The sequence below is a fragment of the Westerdykella ornata genome (genome assembly GCF_010094085.1).
Source record: "Westerdykella ornata strain CBS 379.55 unplaced genomic scaffold EI97scaffold_7, whole genome shotgun sequence".
Classification (NCBI taxonomy): Eukaryota; Fungi; Ascomycota; class Dothideomycetes; order Pleosporales; family Sporormiaceae; genus Westerdykella; species Westerdykella ornata.
In genome coordinates, this window is record NW_022986857.1 from 335960 (window position 1) to 353990 (window position 18031).

Sequence of the window (18031 nt, forward strand, 5' to 3'; positions counted from 1 at the left end):
CTTCACCTTCAACTTCACCTTCAACTTCACCTTCGCGGGACCCCAATCTTTCCTTCGGCACGTCTTTGTCGTCTTTACCTCAACCACTTTGCACCGGAATCACGTCCCGAGCGCAACCCGCAAGATGAGCCCTACAGACAGGAAGGCGATCGTTCCAGACACTGACGATCTCATGGAGATTGATGCTGCTAGCTGGGCTTTCTCTATGGAACGAAAGAGGACTTCTACTGTTTCCAAAGCTGGGGTTAACCCGTCGAAACCCATCTGCGCGTCCTCCAACGAGTACAACAGGAACACAGAATGAACGAGACCGGAATTGCTGGAGCATCACGGCGAACCTGCACCTAGGTTTCCCTCTGGAATCGTTGAGAGGCGTGAAGCAGCAATAGGAGAACGGACTAAGACCAATAACGAGCACAAAACAAAGAGGAACGCGCTACGCAAGAAAATCCGCACTCTGGAGCACGTTATTCGGCGTCTACGTAAGACCGTTGCCAAGAAAGACCAGGTTATCGCAGAGCTAAGGCGTGAAATCGATGTGATAAGAGGCGAGAAAAACCAGGTCATTGCAGAGCTAAGGCGGGAAATCGGGGATATAAAAGGAAGGATTCAAGATCAGGGCACTGCAAACATGCCTACCAAAGCGTTAGACACCATTGTGGCCGCATCAGAAGACCTATCGATATGCGGATGTTCGGATGGAGACATTACGAAGTCGCACACCCTCTCGAAACCCATGGCAACAGCCGCCCGGATGCATCTGCTCTACATCCTCGGAAGGAAAAGGAAGTGGAGGATCACATCCAAAAGCAAGACATGCATGCTGCGCAGAGCTATGTCGGCAACGTGTGACTGGACTACAAAGGAAGAAGAGGGGATGTTCTCGTGTCAGTATTGCACGCTTCGGGGGAAGCCTTGTATGAGGTACGTGGAGGGGAAAGTGGTCGTGCTCCCTTTGCCTCCGCCTTTGGTTCCAACCGGGTGCAAGTTGGGATCTAGAAGGTACCACATATACCAAAATCCGCTCATTAGCCAGAAAGAGCTCAGGGAAAGTGGCATCTGGAAGAACTGGAGCAAGTGAAAGGCGTCGAGTTGCTATCTGCAGCCACTGAGTTTGAATAAGGCACAGAACGCAGCAGGCGTTCAACGAGGTTTGAACCGCTAATCGGCGGGAGATTGGAAGGAGACCGCAACTGCACAGTGTGGAGGCACTCATGTAACTTGTTCACGCTATATCAATGTACTTCCTTATGCACGGATGCTTCCGCAGTTAAAGATGGTTATCTCTTCAAAACACGGTCATCGCTTTGATTCTTATTGGGTAACTAACACATAAGCCTCTTCACCTAACCGCAGCTTGTCAATCACAGCGTTTCTATCTCATAAATAGGCCTAATGTTCATACAGCACTTACAAACCAGCCATCGACCCCGGACCCAGGAAACTCGGCATTGCCACTCGACATCTTTGAGAGCGGTGAATAAAAGAATTGAATCAGATTATGTAGGTAATCAGTGGAGCAGTACAAACCCAGAGTCGGAAGGCACGTTAGAACAAACCCTCGCTCCACCTGTACGCCGACCTATCAACACCAGCAAGAACTCAACGCAACTGTGTCATCGATCGGACCTTTGAGAAAAGAAAGACTAAAAGGTCCTCTTCCTGAGTTTTGCCAAGAAGGAGAAAGAGCGAGGACAATATGGATGTCGTGCTGCCGGAAACCAGGTCTTTCTGTTCTTTCAGGACTAAGAAACGGAACTGATGATCTCTTGAGAGTAACAAAGAGTCTGGTAAAGCAAAGAAATGATCATTGATATTGGGTGCGTGGAAGCAGGATGGAGTTTGGAAGATCGCACCTCGCTGGTAGCTCTACCCTCTCCTAAATACTGAAGAGAGACGTAATTCAACACGCGCCTTCCAGCTTACCCGCTCAACAATGTCGTCTTTCTCAAACAAGAGACTCTGGAAGGGTGTTGATGCTTGGAGGAACAGAGCAGCGCAACGCTGTCAACATTATCCGCCGCATGATAGACCAGGTGGCTCCAGAGCCTGCTCTTGCACTTGACGCTCTACGCGTGAAGCCTCTAAAAGGAGGTTGAGTGGGGAGTAACGGAAGTAATCAAGAAGAAAAGGGACTTGGAGGTGCACCTTAACGTTGGAGAAGCGGGACTCTACCTTGGCGGAAAAGAACGAGGGCTTTCGTTAGATTGAAAGATGTTCGATCGCGCCGTCAAAGGTGTGGTAATACCAGACAGATCTTTAAGATATTTTTGGTTGCCACTAGCCACCTTTTTGAGAGAAGAATTGGTCCTAAGATTGTCTGAGAAATTATGCAACTGTGTAAAAAGAGGCGTAGGAGTTGCGGGCCTCGAGCTTGCGATCAGATTGGGAGGACGGAAAACAAACCTAATGGAACCTGGTACTACAGGTTTGATTATTCGGAGTCTTGCTCAGTTCCACTACGGATGCGTTTAGCTTTCGTTTTCTCTGAATGTTTGTTTTTGGGTCATTGATTCATTTGGGCTCTTTCGGCGTTTTCACAAGCAATCCTCTCAGTATGCCGTCAACGCAATGAATTGAATAATGTCACTTCCAGTAAAGGCACAGTTTTAGGGGCCTACTATGAGCAACGTCTTAGTCCTCGGATGTTTTGGTCCAGGCAAATCTGGGCCCGGAGATCAATCAGCCCTTCAGCTCACACCCTGTGGGACCTCGTAACAGCATAACGTCAGGCAAAAATTCTATCCCCGTCTGCCCAAGGCCTCACCTATGCGGAAATGAGAAGGATTCTATAAAATTCGCCCCTCATTTTCACCTTCACTTCCGCTCACCGAATTGATTGACTCACTCACTTCTGCCTCCGCTCTCATCGCTCATCTTCGTTTGGTCACGTGGTATGTCGTAGAACCTCCATGGCTATAATAAACCCTTTCCCACTCTCGCCGACTTAACCCCAACATCCAAATCGGCGGAGTCTACCAAGAGCCAACTTCACATATCCACCGGCCTCCCATTGTACAACCATCGAAGACACCTTCAACTCGAGACGGGGAAGACAATGGAACCTCACTCACTATTTGCAATTGGCGAGAACTTTGGGATGAACAGTAGGATTTGGAAGGAGGGCGCCAAGTCTATCCATGATGGATGGCTCAAGTGGGCTGCATTGCAAAGGGAGCGGCGACAAAAGACCGCACCTCGTGGGAATGTCAGACGTCTTGCAAATGGGCTGCTTGACGTTGATCAGAAGGGGAGATACGTGAAAGAGTAAGTTATGTTAGCAGGAAAGCATGCACCGGCCATTAATGATACCAGGATTCGAGAGAACTCCAGCTCGCCACTGTTCCGCTTGCCACCCGAGATTCGAAACAAGATCTTCGCTTATGCGGTGGGAGGAAATTTCACCTTTGAGGCTGCAAGGCTCTTCTATCTTGGTGACTGGGACGGGGAGTCACTGGAATTAAGCCGGGTTCAGGATGTAGCGTTGGTATGTAACGGCGGACTCAATCGCCTTAGCCTTCTGAGGACATGCAGGCAGGCGTATGCCGAGACCGCTCTTCTCCCTTTCTCTGCGAGCATTTTCAAGTTTGGTCCCGGCATCGAGGGTATCCACGAATGGTTACAGTGTCTCCTGGATGTCGAGCGTGAAGCTATCACTAGCGTCGAGTACCTAGGAGACTACCATTTTCCATCCCGTTCCAACAGGCCCCCGGTGTGGTCGATTGACCACGGAGTCATGGAAAGATTGTTCAGCCACCAGGCGCCGATGTTTCCAAACCTAAAATTCCTCCACATAGTCTTCACCGTCTACTTCACCTTCTACGAGTCTAACGAGGACTGGACGCTGGATGAAAGCTCGGAACTCGGATTGAATGAGATAAAGAAACGCATTGAGGCGGAGCTCCCCAACGTTTCGGTAACTGTGTCGTGGCGTGCTGAATAGGCTCGCTAGCACATCATAATAGTGTGCAATACTTTCAACGGACGCACCAACCGTACGGGTACTTGGACAGGAGAACCGCTTGTAACAAAGATTGGAAAGTTCAGCGTTTATCTCACAGGAATCATCACGGCTAAAGACGCAGATTGAACTTTCTGCGCGGAAGAGAACGATGACATTCGAACCCTCGCTCTACGATGACGCCCACAACTTGGTCCTTAACATTGGAGGAGGACATGGCAATCCAATATCTACTGGGACTTCACGATGAGGCGGGCAAATTGAACAATATGCGGGACTGTGGGTGGAAAGCGGATGGAGAGGTTTCTCAATTGTACAGTGTACTCAGTTTATGCTCCAGGCGACCTTTCATAAAAGGAGTGAAATCGAAGTCGCCTGTCAAAATGTCACTGCTTCAATGCAGTAGAGTTAGGTGTATCTTCAAACGATGAATATTATCCTGGTGTCTTCAGCCTTCTACTTCCCTGTCTCTACTTTGCATTCTCGTACACCTTTTCCACTTCTTTTGCTCTGTCTAGCTCCATACAGAATTGCATTTGCCACTATTCCGGCGTTATACCCAGCTGAATAATACCGAGTTCTTCTATATTTAAAGCACGGTACTGCTGGTGGAAAAAAGGTCCTACGCGTCCTGCATAGGTGGTACTGGACTTTTTCTTTGTGGGTCCCTACCCTAGGTAAGTTAAGGTGTTGAGTTTCCAAACGAATTCGCATCGACTGCTTTGTGGAGCGAGAGGCAGTCTCCAGTGACGTCAAAAGATTGAGATTTGTGACGATACTCTGCCAGGCGATCTTAGTATGAGAGGATCGTGGGCGAGTCTTATCAGCAGACGAAGCTTGATGTACCCAAATTTACGGCGGTGGCACGTCACGGCTTATGAAGAGTCAAAATCAATACTCCGGAGGAAATGCGTGGGACACTAGTCGGTCAAGGCCTGCCATATTTTGAAATTACCATGTAAACTCTGGAAGACAGCGTGGTGTTGGCGAGCAGCGCGCCCACCTTGGGGCAGTGTGGTATGATGTCCGACGGATGCCCTGGAACATGCATTGGAAGTGCATCAGCTGATATATCATAACATCATTATTGCAGAAGATCTTTCACCAATGACCTTCACCTTGATTCGTTGCAGAGTTCATTCTCACGTTCTATCGTACTGTTTGGTCACCGCTCCCAACGCTCGGGCCAGTTGTACAGGTTCACGAAACGGACTGCTCATTCACTCGAACCTTATTCCTCTCTTCCTCCTTATATCTTCACTTTCTCGCACCTCCCCATCTCTACTCTACTTCTGATCCGACAATTGCCTATTGGTAACACATTTGACTCGTCCTCATTGCTGACCTCCACCTTACCCAGGGTATTGTCTACTCATCCACAACAATGCCGACTCATTGGCATACATATTATCCTCAGCCTTTACGCGACGCAATACACCGCTCTGGCCATAGCAGGTTCATGCGAAAGGAACGGGCCAAGCAGTTGGCACTTGTGAAGGCACGAAGCAAGCGCTGTTCTCACAAGGGGAAGGTCCGGAGACTCGATAACGGTCTTCTTGATGTCCAGCGGAAAGGAAGATATCCTAAGCTGTAAGCTTCTGTGGCACGCGCAAGTCTCCTCGATCATTGACTTTAAGGGCATCCAGGTTCCACGAAAACAGCAACTCGCCTTTACTACGCCTACCGCCAGAGATTCGCAACCGCATCTTCAGATATGTGATAGGTGGAAGGACGTTTGTTTTTCCACGCATCCCATTCTATTGCCCGGTCATCGACATAGCTTGCCTGGCGAACTTTGAGAAAAATTCTCTGAGCCTTTTGGGGGTCTGTCGGCAGATTTATATGGAGACTGTTCTACTCCCCTTCTCCTCCAATGAATTTTGTTTCAAAAAGACAAGCTTTCACGGATGGCTCAGCCGCCGACTGCCCGTAGAGCGGGAGGCACTCACAAGTCTCCGCTTCATTTGTCGGGCGGAATGGGGTATCGACGGGAACTCGCCAATGGAAGAATGCCATATCCAGATCGTGAAGGAAGTTCTCAGCCATCGATCCACCTTATTCCCAAACCTTAAAGTGCTTTTGTGTGGTTATTCCTTCCTACCCGTACGGGCAGCTTTCAAAGCATGACATTGAAGAGCTGCAGAGTCTCCTCGAGGCTCATTGTCCTGCTCTCATGATTAAAATCGAGCAGTCCGGCCAATGGTGAGTATATGAGAGAGTAATACAGTGTATAGACATTCAGACTGACCTCAGTATACAGAGCCACCCGCAAGCCTCTCACAGCCAGTAGTTATGCTCATTTCAAGCGTGGGACAAAGAGACGACCCACCCCTATGTCGACGGTTTCTCAGCTCGATTTCTCTTCCCGGATGCTGTGGAGGTCTGCAAACTTTTAATGGGTTCTCTGTGGTTTGATACCATTTTCAAACAATTGCCGGGGGAACGATCCCATTTTACCATGGGCCAGTCAACATCTACTCCCCCTACTTTTCCCTGGTCTCCTTTTCCTTCATATCAAGTCCCATGTTTCCCATTACCCAACTAGAACCCCATCTTCATTCACGGTCCTTCACGGTTCCCCAATTCGTTACTCTTCAAAGGGACTCGGACTGTTCCAAGATCAAAGCGGAGGAGGACTTGACTCCAACCAGCAATTGTGTAGAATCAATCTAGCGGCATGCACTCTGTTTTCCCATCGTATGCAACCATTTTCTTCAAAGTGATCAATCCTTCAATGCTGGCCAGTTTCGCAAGACCCTCTCTTGTAAAGCAAGGGTAACATCGCATCGTTCCTAGTGGAGGAGTGGCCCATGATCAAAATTGAGAAAGGAAAGCGGTCAATTTCAATGAACTCACCGCAAGTGCTTGGCTTATATCGGTAGAGCAATGCTTTTATAAATCCCTCTTTGCTCCCCATAACCTACTTCATCTTCTACGTGAGAAGTATCTCCCATCCGCCTACTCTAAGAACTTCGAAGCTTCGTTGACCCTTGGCGTCAGCAAGGACGAGCGAAAATGTCGCTGACGCCAAAGAGATCGTTTTCAAAAGCCTCCCACCGTTTCCCACATGGCAGAATTCTCACGTCCGAAGGCAAAAGATACGTACGAGAAGAGATTGCCAGAAGAAAAGCGTTGGTAAGAGACCGAAATAAAAGGCGCGCACATGGTGGAAAAGTTCGAAGGCTTGAAAATGGTCTTCTGGATATTGAGCGGAAGGGGAGATATCCAAAACTGTACGTTTGCAGGAGGGGGCCTGACGAGGCTGCGACTGAGGCTAACTGAGTGGCTCGTAGATTTCGAGAAAACGCCAACTCCCCGTTGCTGCGTCTTCCACCTGAGATACGCAACATGATATTTCGCTACGCTGTAGGCGGGATGACTTTCGACTTTACCGCGTGCGAACGGCCTTGGCTCCAGAGACTACGTGGCTGGAAGCCGCGGGTCAACAACCCGATAAAGAATTGTTTCAGTCTGCTCCGTGTTTGCCGACAAATATATTCCGAGACGGCTCTTCTCCCATTCTCGGCGAATACATTCCATATATCAGAGGACCAACAAGAGGATTTTGACGACTGGCTCCAGGATCGGTTGCCCATTGAGCGAGATGCAATCACCAGCCTTCAATACACTGCTTGCCAACCACTCATCGTCAGCCCCTTTCCGCGGTCCCATTGGTACAAAGTAATGAGCCGTGCTGTCAGCGCACAATCGAGATTGAGGTGGCTCAATCTAACCGTGCGACACTGGCCTTCTAAAATCATTTTGAATGGGAAGGAGGTGTGTCTCCGCCAGTACTATAAAAAACTGAGAAGCGAAACCCGGAGGGCGAAGAAGCGTATCGAGGCAGAGCATAAGGGACTGCATGTGCGGATCGAGATCAAACCGTTGTAGGTAGGACATCCCGTGTGGATTCCGTCAAGTCGTAAGTGCTCCGTCAACAATGCTATCCTAATTAGCTAACTATCGCTTTCAGCGGGGACGTCAGATTCGGCTGCTGCCAACCCGCAAGTCGCAGGTTGTCAACGAGCCTCTGACAATCGGCAGCTACGGCTTGCCGTCTTGCGAAGCGCGTCATTGTCGCTTACTTTCTCTATGCAGGCTTCCCAATCGACCACTTACTCTTCGAGATTCACGGCCACCGACTCCGCCCTAGTCCAGCAATGGAAGACGGCTGCTCATCATCTTTCATTCGGATTGAAGGCTTTGCTTTTTCATATGAACATTTGTGTCCTCCGCGCAAGCCAGTACATATAACTTGCTTAACAACTGCGTTCGGTGTTTATATCTTTTTTCAATGCTTTCAGGAGCAACTGGATCAGTCTGCCACCGTCCGCTGGATTTCTCTTCGGCCGAGAGAGCCAAGGTTGCTTTATTGATTTATTATTTTCTGCTCCTGCGGCTTACAGGACCAATCATCGTACTTTGTCATATTTCAAAATCTTCAGTCTCTTTGGGTTTTCCAGATCACACTATATTTCCGCTCAAGTACTGGTGCAAATGGGGGAGCTTTTGGGGGGTTTGGATTAAGGGGCATTGTGATCATCCAGTGTAGATTTATGAAGCCAAAATAACTCTTCCGCTCCCAGTCGTACAACCTCCATCTTCATTGTCACCTAGATACTCTTGTAGCAATCTTGGAATTTCAAGCTTGACGTAGTTCAGCTTTCCTTTCTGAGCTCAGTGAGCGAAGAGAAAGTTCGAGAGTTCGGGATATGATCATGATCAAAGACTGCCAGGGTTCTGATCAATATATACGGTCTGATGTAGCTCTTGAAATGGCCAGGTTACAAGGTGGAACGCTCTAGCTGCAGCTGATGTGATCAGGACATTGCAATTGAGGTGGTCTGGCGTGTCCGTAGGGCTGAAGGCGGTGTCGGCGATTACGAGCGCCAAGCCCCGACCAGTTGTCGATTCTGCCATCCAGCACAATTTTTGGGCGAACTGTGCTCAATGTCTGCTGGAACACAACCTCCAAATCGACGCCACCGTAGGCCTCTTACGTTCACTGGTTTTTCTATATAAAGCGAGGACCTCGGGACCTCCGCGACACGGATTTGCTCTAGAATATTCCCGAGAGCCGCAAACAACACCAGCGAAGGCGGAGAAGCCTTCAAGCTCCATAATGCCAAAGAAGGCAATGTACGGTCGGACGGACATTTCTTTGGCGATTGCTAATAAATCGCAGTGACGCGCGTATACCAGCACTCATCAGGAATGGTGCGCAAGTAAGTATACGAATACCTTCGGCCGGAAGATCTCAACCCAACACTCACACTCCGTAGGAGAAGAAACGAAGCTTCTTCGTAGTCGTCGGCGACCGACAGAAAGATGTCATAGTCAACCTATACCATATCCTCCTGAATGTAGATGTGAAGCTGAATAAGTCGGTTCTTTGGGCCTACAAGAATAAGTTGCTTGGATTCTCAAGGTAGCTACTTCAAATCGTGGCGGCATAAGACTCAACTAACGCATAGTCTGTAGTCACCGGAAGAAACGCGAAAAGAAAATCAAGAGCGAGATTAAGCGAGGAATCCGCGACGTGGATACAGAGGACCCCTTTGAACTATTCGTCTCAACCCAGAATATCCGATATGTCTACTACAAGGAAACGGAGAAGATTTTGGGAAATACATATGGGATGTGCATATTACAGGACTTCGAAGCGATAACACCCAACCTCCTTGCGCGTACAATAGAAACAGTGGAAGGAGGAGGTCTGGTAATTCTCTTGCTCAAGGGGATGAACAGCTTGAAACAGCTCTACACGTTGACGATGGACGTCCATTCCAGATATCGGACGGAAGCACACAGCGATGTCGTTGCACGGTTTAACGAGCGATTTATCCTGTCTCTCGGAAAGTGCGAATCGTGTCTGGTGGTAGACGATGAGCTGAACGTGTTGCCCATATCCGGAGGCAAGCATGTGAAACAATTACCACCTCCGGACCCTGAGATGGAGGGCAAAATGCCCAAGGCAAAAGAACTAGAGGAAATAAAGGAATCCCTGGCAGATACACCTCCCGTGGGTGACCTCATCAAATTGGCGAAGACAGTGGACCAGGCGAAAGCCTTGCTCACGTTCGTCGAAGCAATCTCTGAAAAGACTTTGTCGAGCACGGTTACGTTAACGGCAGCGCGTGGTCGAGGCAAGTCCGCCGCATTGGGTGTTGCTGTCGCCGCAGCTATTGCACATGGTTACAGCAACATCTTCATCACCTCTCCAAGCCCAGAGAACCTGAAGACCCTCTTTGAATTCGTCTTCAAAGGCTTTGATGCTCTCGGGTATATGGACCACCAAGACTATACCATCATGCAATCGACAAACCCCGATTTCAACAAAGCCATCGTCAGGGTCAACGTACACCGTCAGCATCGACAGACAATACAGTACATCCAACCGCAAGACGCGTATACGCTTGGGCAGGCTGAGCTAGTCGTTATTGATGAAGCAGCTGCTATACCTTTGCCGTTGGTCAGAAAGCTCATGGGTCCTTACCTCGTCTTCATGGCATCAACCATCAACGGCTACGAAGGCACTGGACGTTCACTCTCCCTCAAGCTGATCCAGCAGCTGCGGGAGCAGTCACGGGGCCGCATCTCTAACGGTGGCGACCATATAATAGACCGGTCAACAGGCAAAGAATCCAAGGATGGAACAGAGACGTCTCTAGGTGGGCGCTCACTCCGCGAAATCACGCTGTCAGAGCCCATCAGATATGCACAAGGAGATGCAGTCGAACGATGGATGAATGACCTGCTATGTCTCGACGCAACCCTTCCAAGATCTAAGATGAACACTCAAGGATGTCCCCACCCCCGCGAATGTCAACTCCTCCATGTTAACCGTGATACCCTCTTCTCCTTCAACCCCGCCGCCGAAAAATTCCTGCAAAAGATGATGGCTTTATACGTTGCCAGTCACTATAAAAATTCTCCCAACGATCTTCAGCTGATGTCGGATGCACCGGCGCATCAGCTCTTCGTCCTTGTACCGCCAGTCACCGATGATAACAAACTACCTGAACCGCTATGTGTCATCCAGGTTGCTCTGGAAGGCCAAATCAGCAGAGAGAGCGTACTAAGTAGCCTTAGCCGAGGACAACGTGCGGGTGGGGATCTGATTCCATGGATTGTCTCGCAACAGTTCCAGGACGAGAACTTCGCAGCTCTCTCTGGCGCACGTGTTGTGCGGATAGCAACGAACCCTGACTATATCAACATGGGGTACGGCTCCCGCGCCCTGGAACTTCTTATAGACTACTACGACGGCAAACTCGCTAGTCTTTCGGAATCCGAGCCTCAAGACATTCCAACAATGAGAAGAGTGACGGAGGCGGAGTTGGAGAATGCCACGCTCCTCAAGGATGATGTCAAGGTGAGGGAGGCAAAGGATATGCCTCCCCTCTTTGCGCGGTTGTCAGAACTTCGAGCGCCACAGTTGGATTGGGTGGGTGTGTCGTACGGACTCACACAACCCCTTCACAGATTCTGGAAACGGGCTTCCTTCATTCCGGTCTACTTGCGGCAAACACCCAATGAGCTCACAGGCGAGCATACCTGTGTCATGCTGCGATCTTTAGAGACTACGACATCTGACGGCAGCTGGGTAGCTGCTTTCGCAAAGGATTTCCAGCGCCGTTTCCTCTCTCTCCTCTCCTTCCAGTTCGCAAAGTTTCCGGCTACGTTGGCTCTGTCCATAGACGAATCCGCGTCAGCTGGTGCAAAGTTGGACGAAGACCTTGCACCCAAACCTTTGACAAAAGCGGAACTGGATAATCTCTTCAGTCCCTTTGACCTCAAGCGGCTTGACTCATATGCCAACAACATGCTTGACTACCATGTCATCCTCGATATGCTACCTTCTCTGGCGATGCTATACTTCACTGGCAGACTTAAGGGCCAAGTTAAGATGCAGGGTATCCAATCAGCGCTGCTGCTAGCTATTGGCCTTCAACACAAGGAGTTCTCGGATCTGGAGAAAGAGCTGCCCATGAACACCAGCCAGCTCATGGCCATGTTCGTCAAGATCATCCGCAAAATCTCTACTGCCTTCCGCTCCATCCTGGAAGGCGCTGTCGAGGAGACGCTTCCTGAGCGGATGGAAGTTGTAGAAAATGGCTTTGGGAACGGTGACAGTGAAGCTCCGCAGAAATTTCAGCCATTGGACAAAGACCTGGACGAGGAGCTGAGGGAAGGCGGAGACGAGATTCAGAGGCTGGAAAGAGAACGGGCAAAGGCTCTTATTGATGCCCTTCCGCTGGAAAGGTAAGGAGACCCAGAACCTCAACAAATCACTTGCATTCTAACCATACTTTCAGATACGAAATCTCGACAGGCACTGCAGACTGGGCTGATGCCGAGCGCCAAATCCGCAACGCTGCTAAAGACGGCGGTGCCAGTAACATGACCGTGAGCGTCAAGAGTGGCAAAGACAAGAAGAGAAAAGCAGGCGAGGCTGTAGAGGAAGCCTACAAAGAAGCAGAGAAGTTCAGAGAGGGAGGCCTCAAAAAGAAGAAGAGCAAGTTCGGCAAGGGCTCAAGATAAGCTGGTTCATGTATCCATGCATCGTCTCTATATATGGAGCGGAACGCTGTTGTGGGTTCCCTATCTTGTCTTGAACCTCTCCCCACGGTGGTCCTCGACGGGCTGCTTACGATCTCCCCTGGTAGCCCTCAGATATTCCGCTTGACGCCTTGATGCCTGCTCAAGTGACCATTCATCCATGATATACCCCACTACAGCAAGCGTATATAGGAATAAGTATCGGCGTAGGCATATATAATCCACAGAAAGTAGGCAACTGACTTGTGTTGTAAAAGCGGAGGCAACCCTTTCAGCTCCGCTATCGTGCATTGTGTAAGTACGGTGAGCATGGCATAGATTGTGGATTGAAGTATGTGGACTGGTTGTGGGTTGATGAACATCCGTATGAGGGGGTGGAACATTGATTTCCTATAAGTGCGAATGTTCGCCGGCGGTCGGTGGCTGCAGGAGGATGGCTTTGCGGTGCTTGACGATGGCATGATGATTGGAGGTACAAGAGCGGTTGGTTTAGACTTTATGATTCAGGACCGGTTATCGTTGAAGCAACCTGCTTGGTGAGTAGTGATGCAGTTAGGATCTCCGGTACTCGAAAAAGTTAATGCTGTGATAAATGTTGCTGGGTGTATTACAAAGAAGATGCTAACAACCTTTGTTCTTTGATTCAAGCACCTACACAGAGAGGGCATGGACAGCGAACATTTATTCTTGTATGCGTATGCTACAAAGGTGCCTTTCAGAGGGACAATGGAATAACAGGACCGTTAACCGAATCTGGGCATCCGAATGAATGGAGCCAGGCGAAATAAAACCAGGAGACAATGCGGACGGCATTCCCATTCTGTATACGATACGCCAGTCCAATCGTCTTATGATTGAAGGGAGAATTTGGGAAATAAGGAGCACTCGCGAATTCGAAGGGTGGATCCGAACGTTACACAGCATTATACGTGCGCCGAGGACCGTAACCGGCGATGAACATTGGAGCAAACCAAAAATTATGAAAATTAACACGCAGAATTAGATCCCGCTGTTGCCGTCTTTTTTTGCTAGATATTGCCTTGTGGAAGTTGATGTTGTAGAGCATGCTCAATAGGTATCTTCCGGCGCCAGTGGAAGATGTCACGATCGGTCGCCTTCCCCCATTTGGCTTAGCGTGGACGTTCTCAAATCGAGGGCAATCAACGGAAAGGCGTCACAAAGTGTTCCCAAATCTCAGCCATGGAGCGTTCGCAGATTCCACCCATATTGCTTTCACCGACGGGTTTGGCTGGTGGTATAGTGCACTATGTCTGCCGTTGAGAGCCCCGAGAGCGGACCATTACCCTCAAATGGTATCAGAGGTGAGTCCCGATCACCTGTCCCAACTTCTACGTGTGAGAACTAACATGGGAACTCAGACCGGAGAAATTCGACCATTTTGAATCCTCGGCTGTCATTAACAAGCGATCTCTTGAAGAAAGCGCCAGTCTTTACGGGAAGCACCAAGTTTGAACCTCTTCCCGATGCAAGCAACATTCTGGTTACTGGAGGGGCAGGCTTCATGTATGGAACGCTCTATTGTACTACCACGCTTGCATGCTAATAGAAACGCAGAGCATGCTGGTTCGTTCGCCATTTAGTCCTTACTTACCCGGACAACTATAATGTCATATCATTCGACAAGTTGGACTACTGCGCAAGCTTGAATAACACGCGTGTCCTCGATGGACGACCGAACTTCACTTTTGAGCAAGGCGATATCACCTCCCCGACCGACGTGAAGCGTGTCTTGCGAAAACACAACATCGACACCATATTCCACTTCGCTGCACAATCCCATGTCGATTTGAGCTTTGGAAACTCGTACCAGTTCACGAATACGAATGTATACGGAACGCATGTCCTGCTTGAGAGGGCGCGACAACATGGTGTGAACAGGTTTATACATATCTCGACGGACGAAGTCTATGGAGATGTGCCTATGGGGGCGGCAGACCTCAGCGAAACGAGCTTACTTGCGCCGACGAATCCATATGCTGCAAGCAAAGCCGCTGCTGAAATGATGGTTAGCGCATTCCGGAGTAGTTTCAACCTACCCCTCATTACCGTGAGGAGTAACAACGTCTATGGGCCGCATCAGTTTCCAGAGAGTATGTGCAGTCGCTATCTCGTTGACCATGTTTTAACATCTCACAGAAATCATTCCCAAGTTCATAATGCTATTACAACGACGAAGCAAGCTGCTACTCCACGGGGATGGCTCGCCTACTCGTCGTTATTTGTATGCCAGTGACATCGTGGACGCTTTGGATACGATCTTCCACAAGGGGACCATTGGGCAGATATACAACATTGCTTCCAAAGACGAGATTTCGAATATCGACATTTGCCACAAACTCCTCGAAACGTTTGGCATTCCACATTCGACACCAGAAGAGATCGATAGATGGATACAGCATACCGAGGACCGGCCGTTCAATGATCAAAGATATGCGACGGATGGGTCAAAACTGGCGAAGCTGGGTTGGCATCCAAAGACGAGCTTTGAAGAGGGACTTCGAATCACGGTGGACTGGTACCGCCGATTTGGAGAGGTATGGTGGGGCGATATCAGCAGAGTTCTGACAGCATTTCCGGTGGTGGAAGGGACTGAGATATGGACAAAGGAGGAACACGAAGCCCTACGTTCTGACGAGGAGGTTGGGCCCGAGGAGAACGGTACGTTGTGGGCGAAGAAGGTCGTGGATGATATACAGAGTTCTGAAGGAACCATGGCATATCTTGCTGCTGGATAGAAGAGACTTCGCGTATTCTCTGCTTCGCTGAAGCAGTATATGCATCCTGGCTAGGTTATCGATACCCCCATTTAATTCTGAGGCGACAGTCGCCGTCTCGACCATGCCTGAAGCCAACTATAGCATGATGAAAGCATGTATGCCTAGCCATAGTCCGCAGCCTCGAAAGAGAGCTTGACTTCACAGCGGTGAAGACCACTGGTACACATAAAACAATGTATGCAATATTGTTGACGCTTATGCATATGTTACGTTGTCCCTGTTTCGCTATGCTTCTCACCACCAAAGCATTTGCAGACCCTGCCAAGCTGTGGCGAATCAGCTCAGCCACAACCTCATCGTCAGCTCTTGAAACGCCCAACGCACCACAATCCGTACTCATGATACTCTCAGTAACCGCTGTCGGGTTTTATCAACAGGCAACAGGCAGATGCGCTTCATGCAATACTAAATCTGCAAATACTACTACTAGTCATTTCAGCATTTTCTTCCAGCTGGTTCGGGTATTTCCCATGGACAAGTAAATTCCACTTAGCAAGGGTCCGTAATCGATAAGGTCCCGCATCCCCACTTTTGTTGTATCCAGATATGGAGTGCATCTTTGGCGTGTCACTTTACAGCCATTGAGAACAACTTTTCAAAATTGCAAAAGTATCGACGATCTTTGTGGATATTCTCTTCTGTTCAATCTACTTTACAGAATGTAGTGATCGCAGTGCTATTATAGGTACACTGAGGCTAGACAAGAGTACCTGCTCCGTCTCGGGACTTCGAGTGTCGGCTTTGTGCTTGCGCCACTCCCTTACATTCTGCGTAAATACAGCTGTCCTGAACCAAGATTTGTAGATGCATAGATTCTTCTCTGGCTAGTTGACACTCTCATTTTGAATAGAAGTTGACTGTGTGGCGGTGTCCTTGTGCGCTCCTCCAGAGCGGCTGTCAAAGCGCCAAGGAATTCGCACCCTTTTTGAATCTACTATGTAACATCTCAGCCCCCCGGACAACGCACCTTCAACTTCATTACTCTCCTCATTACCCCTACTTTAGCAGCTTCCAAGATGTTCTCCGGACGCAAGAAGAAGGAAAAGGACGAGGATGACAGCTCCAACCGCCTAGCCCTTTTCGGCTCTCGCAAGAAGGACAAGAGCACGCCTCCAGCTGCGAACCCCTATGCCGCTCCGTCCCAAGCCGCCGACCCCTATAACAATCCGCCACCCCCGTACTCTGGTGGCAGCAGAAACGATCAGTATGGCCGGGATAAGTCACCCGCCGTGACGGGACCGGGTCAACCATATGGTCGTGGACCTGGTGGGTACAGCGCACAAGGGGGTAACTATGGCGGTGCTGGTGGATATGGCTCGGATCGGTACGGAAGCGGAGGGCAAGAGCAGCCCTCGAGGAGGCCAGGCGGATATGGAGGTATGAAGTTCACTTACTTTATATGAGAAACATAAGTCTGACCGCTGCTAGGACTTGGACGGGCCAACTCCAACGACACCATGAGCACGGAAGCCGGCCGTAACGAGCTGTTTGGAAACGCTTCCCAGCGGTATCAGGAGCGGCAGCAGCAGGGCGGACCCTCGGGAATGGCTCCGCAGTCTGGTGCTTACGGCCAGGAAGCCCCTGGAGGGTATGGCGCCTATGGTGATCGCCAGCTCACTGCTGAAGGTGCGGATTTCTAGATTCCCCATGCGCATGGGCATACTGACACGTTACTAGAGCAAGAGGAGGAGGACATCAACGCGGCGAAGAGCGAGATTAAATTCATCAAACAACAAGACGTTTCCTCGACTAGGAATGCGTTGCGTAAGTGGGTCCCAACTGTCTACATCCGCTTCGGGCTGACACGGTGGACGTAGGTCTGGCGCAGCAAGCCGAAGAAACTGGCCGTGACACACTGGCCCGTCTCGGAGCTCAAGGGGAGCGGATACATAACACAGAGAGGAACTTGGACCTTGCCAGCAGCCAGAACAGGATTGCTGAAGAGAAGGCACGAGGTAAGACACTCTGGTATTTAGATTTTGGAACCGTTAGCTAATTCTGAATTTAGAGCTCAAGACGCTGAACAAGAGCATGTTCGCCGTCCATGTCTCCAACCCCTTCACTGCATCCTCCCGACGCGAGGAACGCGACCGCAAGATCATGGAGACGCATCAAGCCGAACGGGCTCAAAGGGATGCAACCCGGAGAGCAGCCTGGTATGTGCACTCAAAGCACTCCTTGTATAGACATTCTGACATTTTCATCACAGGGAATCTTCAGCTCGCGCACAAGCCACAGCACAGAAGCTGCAGGAAAGCGGTGGTACCGGTCCTGGACGGTCGACGCTTACCGACCGCGCCAAGTACCAATTCGAAGCTGATTCGGAAGACGACGAGATGGTATAAACTACTATAGATGTCAGTGTCTGCTCAAACATAACTAACACTTTGCAAAGGAAAACGAGATTGATTCCAACTTGAACGCTTTACACGGTGCTGCCAAGAGTATGTATCCATATCTGACTTCGAATGGAACGTGCAGCTGACTTTCTTCTCAGGACTCAATGCTCTCGGCCGTGCCATGGGCGAGGAGGTCGACTCTCAGAACAAACACATTGGCCGCATCATTGGCAAGACGGACAAAGTGGATGATCAGATCGCTATGAATCGCGCTCGGCTCGACAGGATTCATTGAACAGCGAGTCATTGTTGTTTTCAGTGGCATGTTCGTGTCGTGCTGGATGCGGCGATGCTGCACGTGTATGGTGTTA

At 49.7% G+C, this 18031-nt stretch overlaps 6 protein-coding genes across 6 annotated transcripts; 5 read left to right on the plus strand and 1 right to left on the minus strand.

Moving 5' to 3' along the window:
• Nucleotides 1-402: 402 nt before the first annotated feature.
• Nucleotides 403-1269, minus strand: EI97DRAFT_290501 (uncharacterized protein). The gene has a single exon (XM_033794442.1). The coding sequence runs from the start codon at nucleotides 1214-1216 to the stop codon at nucleotides 677-679; it is 540 nt and encodes a 179-aa protein (XP_033654945.1). The 5' UTR covers nucleotides 1217-1269; the 3' UTR covers nucleotides 403-676.
• A 1789-nt stretch (nucleotides 1270-3058) lies between these two features.
• Nucleotides 3059-3943, plus strand: EI97DRAFT_457432 (uncharacterized protein; the record flags this gene model as incomplete). The annotated part of the gene is made up of 3 exons (XM_033800816.1): nucleotides 3059-3267; nucleotides 3316-3487; nucleotides 3539-3943. The coding sequence occupies 3 exons, from the start codon at nucleotides 3059-3061 to the stop codon at nucleotides 3941-3943; spliced, it is 786 nt and encodes a 261-aa protein (XP_033654946.1).
• Nucleotides 3944-6532: 2589 nt separating this feature from the next.
• EI97DRAFT_290545 (uncharacterized protein) lies at nucleotides 6533-7918 on the plus strand. The gene is made up of 2 exons (XM_033794443.1): nucleotides 6533-7194; nucleotides 7255-7918. Exons 1-2 carry the CDS (start codon nucleotides 6977-6979, stop codon nucleotides 7850-7852), a joined length of 816 nt encoding a protein of 271 aa, XP_033654947.1. The 5' UTR covers nucleotides 6533-6976; the 3' UTR covers nucleotides 7853-7918.
• A 1000-nt stretch (nucleotides 7919-8918) lies between these two features.
• EI97DRAFT_416263 (DUF699-domain-containing protein) lies at nucleotides 8919-12757 on the plus strand. Its single transcript, XM_033796886.1, has 5 exons — nucleotides 8919-9100; nucleotides 9147-9186; nucleotides 9244-9389; nucleotides 9443-12226; nucleotides 12280-12757. Exons 1-5 carry the CDS (start codon nucleotides 9084-9086, stop codon nucleotides 12503-12505), a joined length of 3213 nt encoding a protein of 1070 aa, XP_033654948.1. The 5' UTR covers nucleotides 8919-9083; the 3' UTR covers nucleotides 12506-12757.
• Nucleotides 12758-13710: 953 nt separating this feature from the next.
• EI97DRAFT_396132 (NAD(P)-binding protein) lies at nucleotides 13711-15511 on the plus strand. The gene is made up of 4 exons (XM_033796330.1): nucleotides 13711-13845; nucleotides 13903-14047; nucleotides 14099-14634; nucleotides 14681-15511. The coding sequence occupies exons 1-4, from the start codon at nucleotides 13791-13793 to the stop codon at nucleotides 15277-15279; spliced, it is 1335 nt and encodes a 444-aa protein (XP_033654949.1). The 5' UTR covers nucleotides 13711-13790; the 3' UTR covers nucleotides 15280-15511.
• Nucleotides 15512-16337: 826 nt separating this feature from the next.
• EI97DRAFT_449543 (uncharacterized protein) lies at nucleotides 16338-17955 on the plus strand (the record flags this gene model as incomplete). The annotated part of the gene is made up of 8 exons (XM_033800224.1): nucleotides 16338-16698; nucleotides 16750-16947; nucleotides 16999-17085; nucleotides 17139-17276; nucleotides 17330-17501; nucleotides 17531-17660; nucleotides 17717-17765; nucleotides 17819-17955. 8 exons carry the CDS (start codon nucleotides 16338-16340, stop codon nucleotides 17953-17955), a joined length of 1272 nt encoding a protein of 423 aa, XP_033654950.1.
• Nucleotides 17956-18031: the final 76 nt, after the last annotated feature.

Coding starts and splice junctions, on each gene's coding strand:
- EI97DRAFT_290501 (XM_033794442.1), bottom strand. CDS start 1,216: ATGAGTGCCTCCACACTGTGCAGTTGCGGTCTCCTTCCAATCTCCCGC.
- EI97DRAFT_290545 (XM_033794443.1), top strand. CDS start 6,977: ATGTCGCTGACGCCAAAGAGATCGTTTTCAAAAGCCTCCCACCGTTTC. Junction 7,195..7,254: donor AAGGGGAGATATCCAAAACT/GTACGTTTGCAG, acceptor AGTGGCTCGTAG/ATTTCGAGAAAACGCCAACT.
- EI97DRAFT_416263 (XM_033796886.1), top strand. Junction 9,187..9,243: donor TCATCAGGAATGGTGCGCAA/GTAAGTATACGA, acceptor CACACTCCGTAG/GAGAAGAAACGAAGCTTCTT. Junction 12,227..12,279: donor GATGCCCTTCCGCTGGAAAG/GTAAGGAGACCC, acceptor CCATACTTTCAG/ATACGAAATCTCGACAGGCA.
- EI97DRAFT_396132 (XM_033796330.1), top strand. CDS start 13,791: ATGTCTGCCGTTGAGAGCCCCGAGAGCGGACCATTACCCTCAAATGGT. Junction 14,048..14,098: donor ACTGGAGGGGCAGGCTTCAT/GTATGGAACGCT, acceptor ATAGAAACGCAG/AGCATGCTGGTTCGTTCGCC. Junction 14,635..14,680: donor GCCGCATCAGTTTCCAGAGA/GTATGTGCAGTC, acceptor AACATCTCACAG/AAATCATTCCCAAGTTCATA.